This window comes from Micromys minutus (assembly GCF_963924665.1).
Source record: "Micromys minutus genome assembly, chromosome: 16".
In the NCBI taxonomy this organism is placed as follows: Eukaryota; Metazoa; Chordata; class Mammalia; order Rodentia; family Muridae; genus Micromys; species Micromys minutus.
The window spans coordinates 33,437,647-33,439,455 of NC_137985.1; the positions used below are offsets into that span (position 1 = coordinate 33,437,647).

The window sequence follows — 1,809 nt, forward strand, 5'->3', positions numbered from 1 at the left end:
GAAGCCAATCACATTTAAATTAAAGCTCTGGTTACTGAATGATGAACCAAACTGATTTGATATTTGTGGAGCATATCTTCAGAGCCTTTTAGAGGTTGTGTAAACTTTAGTTTATGGTCACTATGAAAAAGTTAAATAAGATAATACATGTGAAAAAGTTCACCTCAGCGTCTGAAGCATAACTAATTCTCTACATATATGAGTTAAAAATCCATAAAATGTGAGATAGATAATGTTAGTATGCAGGAAGAAGGAGTGTATTCTCAGTGCAACAGAAGATGAAGTGAGGCCAGACTTGGAACAGAGATGAGGGTCAAAGTTATTGTCTATCTTTAATCACACAACAAAATGGGAACCCGGCATGGAGGCAAGGAGCAACAACTCAGCTATTTTTATGAGGATTACAAATTACTTGCCCAGGAAAAGCATGTAGAACAAAAATAGATATAGATGTAATTATGAGATACTGGTAATTATTGAATCAAAACAAACAGAATAAAATCCTGTAAATCACTGTTTTATGTTGTGTGCAGATTTGTGTTAGAGACTGAAACTGGAGGCAAATAATATCGGAAAAGAATATTTAAAATTCTGTTATGAATCTTATAATTCATTTCTAAACACCTAAGCTAGGCTGTGAAATACCCTTCTCAAGGACCTCTTCACTTCCTTGTTCCTCAGTGAATAGATTAAAGAGTTCAGCATGGGTGAGACAATGTTATTTAATATCTGCACCACAGCCCCAAGCAGAGGGTTTGGTGTGCGCTGCAGGTAGATGATGATTACAGGTCCGTAGGCACAAAGGATAGCAGTGAGGTGGGCACTGCATGTGGAGAAGGCTTTCTGCCTGCCCTCGGCTGAACGGATTCTCAGAATGGCAACCCCAATGTGTACATAAGAGACGCAAACACTGAAGAGAAGCATCAGAGCCAGAAAGCCAACATTGATGGAACCCACCTTCTGGGCCAACTTATTATCAGTACAAGCCAGAGGTAAAACTGCAGGAATGTCACAGAAGAAATGGTGGACATGGTTGGGCCCACAATAGGTTAACTGAAAGGTAAAGAATGTCAGGATGCCGGACTGAAGACATCCTATCAACCAGGATACTGTGACCAAGCTCAGGCACACTCCAGGCTTCATGATGAGCATGTATCTCAGTGGGTGACAGATGGCAACATAACGGTCATAGGCCATCACAGAATAGAGGCATCCTTCAGTAGACCCCAGAAAATGATAAAAGAAGAGCTGTGCAATGCAGCCTTTGTAAGAGATGCCTGGGCTCTGTCCAGAGAGGTAAAGTAGCATTTTGGGACAGGTTACTGAAGGGAACAATATGTCAAAAATGGATAGAAGTCCCAGGAAGAAATACATGGGAGTGTGAAGGGACGATGAAGAAACTATTGCTGTAAAGATGAGTGAATTTCCGAGCAAGGTGAAGGAGTATATGAATAAGAACACCACAAAGAGTAGAGTCTCCAGTCCTTGGGTCTGGGGAATTCCCAACAGAATAAATTCATCCACCAATGTGTAATTTTCCATGGTGCAGGAATCCTGTTTTGGGTTTTCCAAAACATGAAAACATGAATGTAGAGGTTAATATCACTAATGTTTTTACTGCCCTATTTTTTGTTAATTTTTTCTTTAGGAATACTAATAGAAACTATTTCAAGGTAGCTTGTGTTATAATAGCATAATAAAGAGATGGACTTCATATATAATGATATATTATCTTTAAAGCATGTATGTAAACAATAAAAACTTAACATGCTGAATTAATAGAGGAGCTAAGAAGATAGAGTTCCAAAT

The 1,809-nt window shown here is 38.8% G+C and overlaps 1 protein-coding gene across 1 annotated transcript; it reads right to left on the bottom strand.

The window, feature by feature from the left end:
- Nucleotides 1–624: 624 nt before the first annotated feature.
- Nucleotides 625–1,542, bottom strand: LOC308431206 (olfactory receptor 10N1-like; the record flags this gene model as incomplete). The annotated part of the gene is made up of 1 exon (XM_080930569.1): nucleotides 625–1,542. The coding sequence occupies one exon, from the start codon at nucleotides 1,540–1,542 to the stop codon at nucleotides 625–627; it is 918 nt and encodes a 305-aa protein (XP_080786695.1).
- Nucleotides 1,543–1,809: the final 267 nt, after the last annotated feature.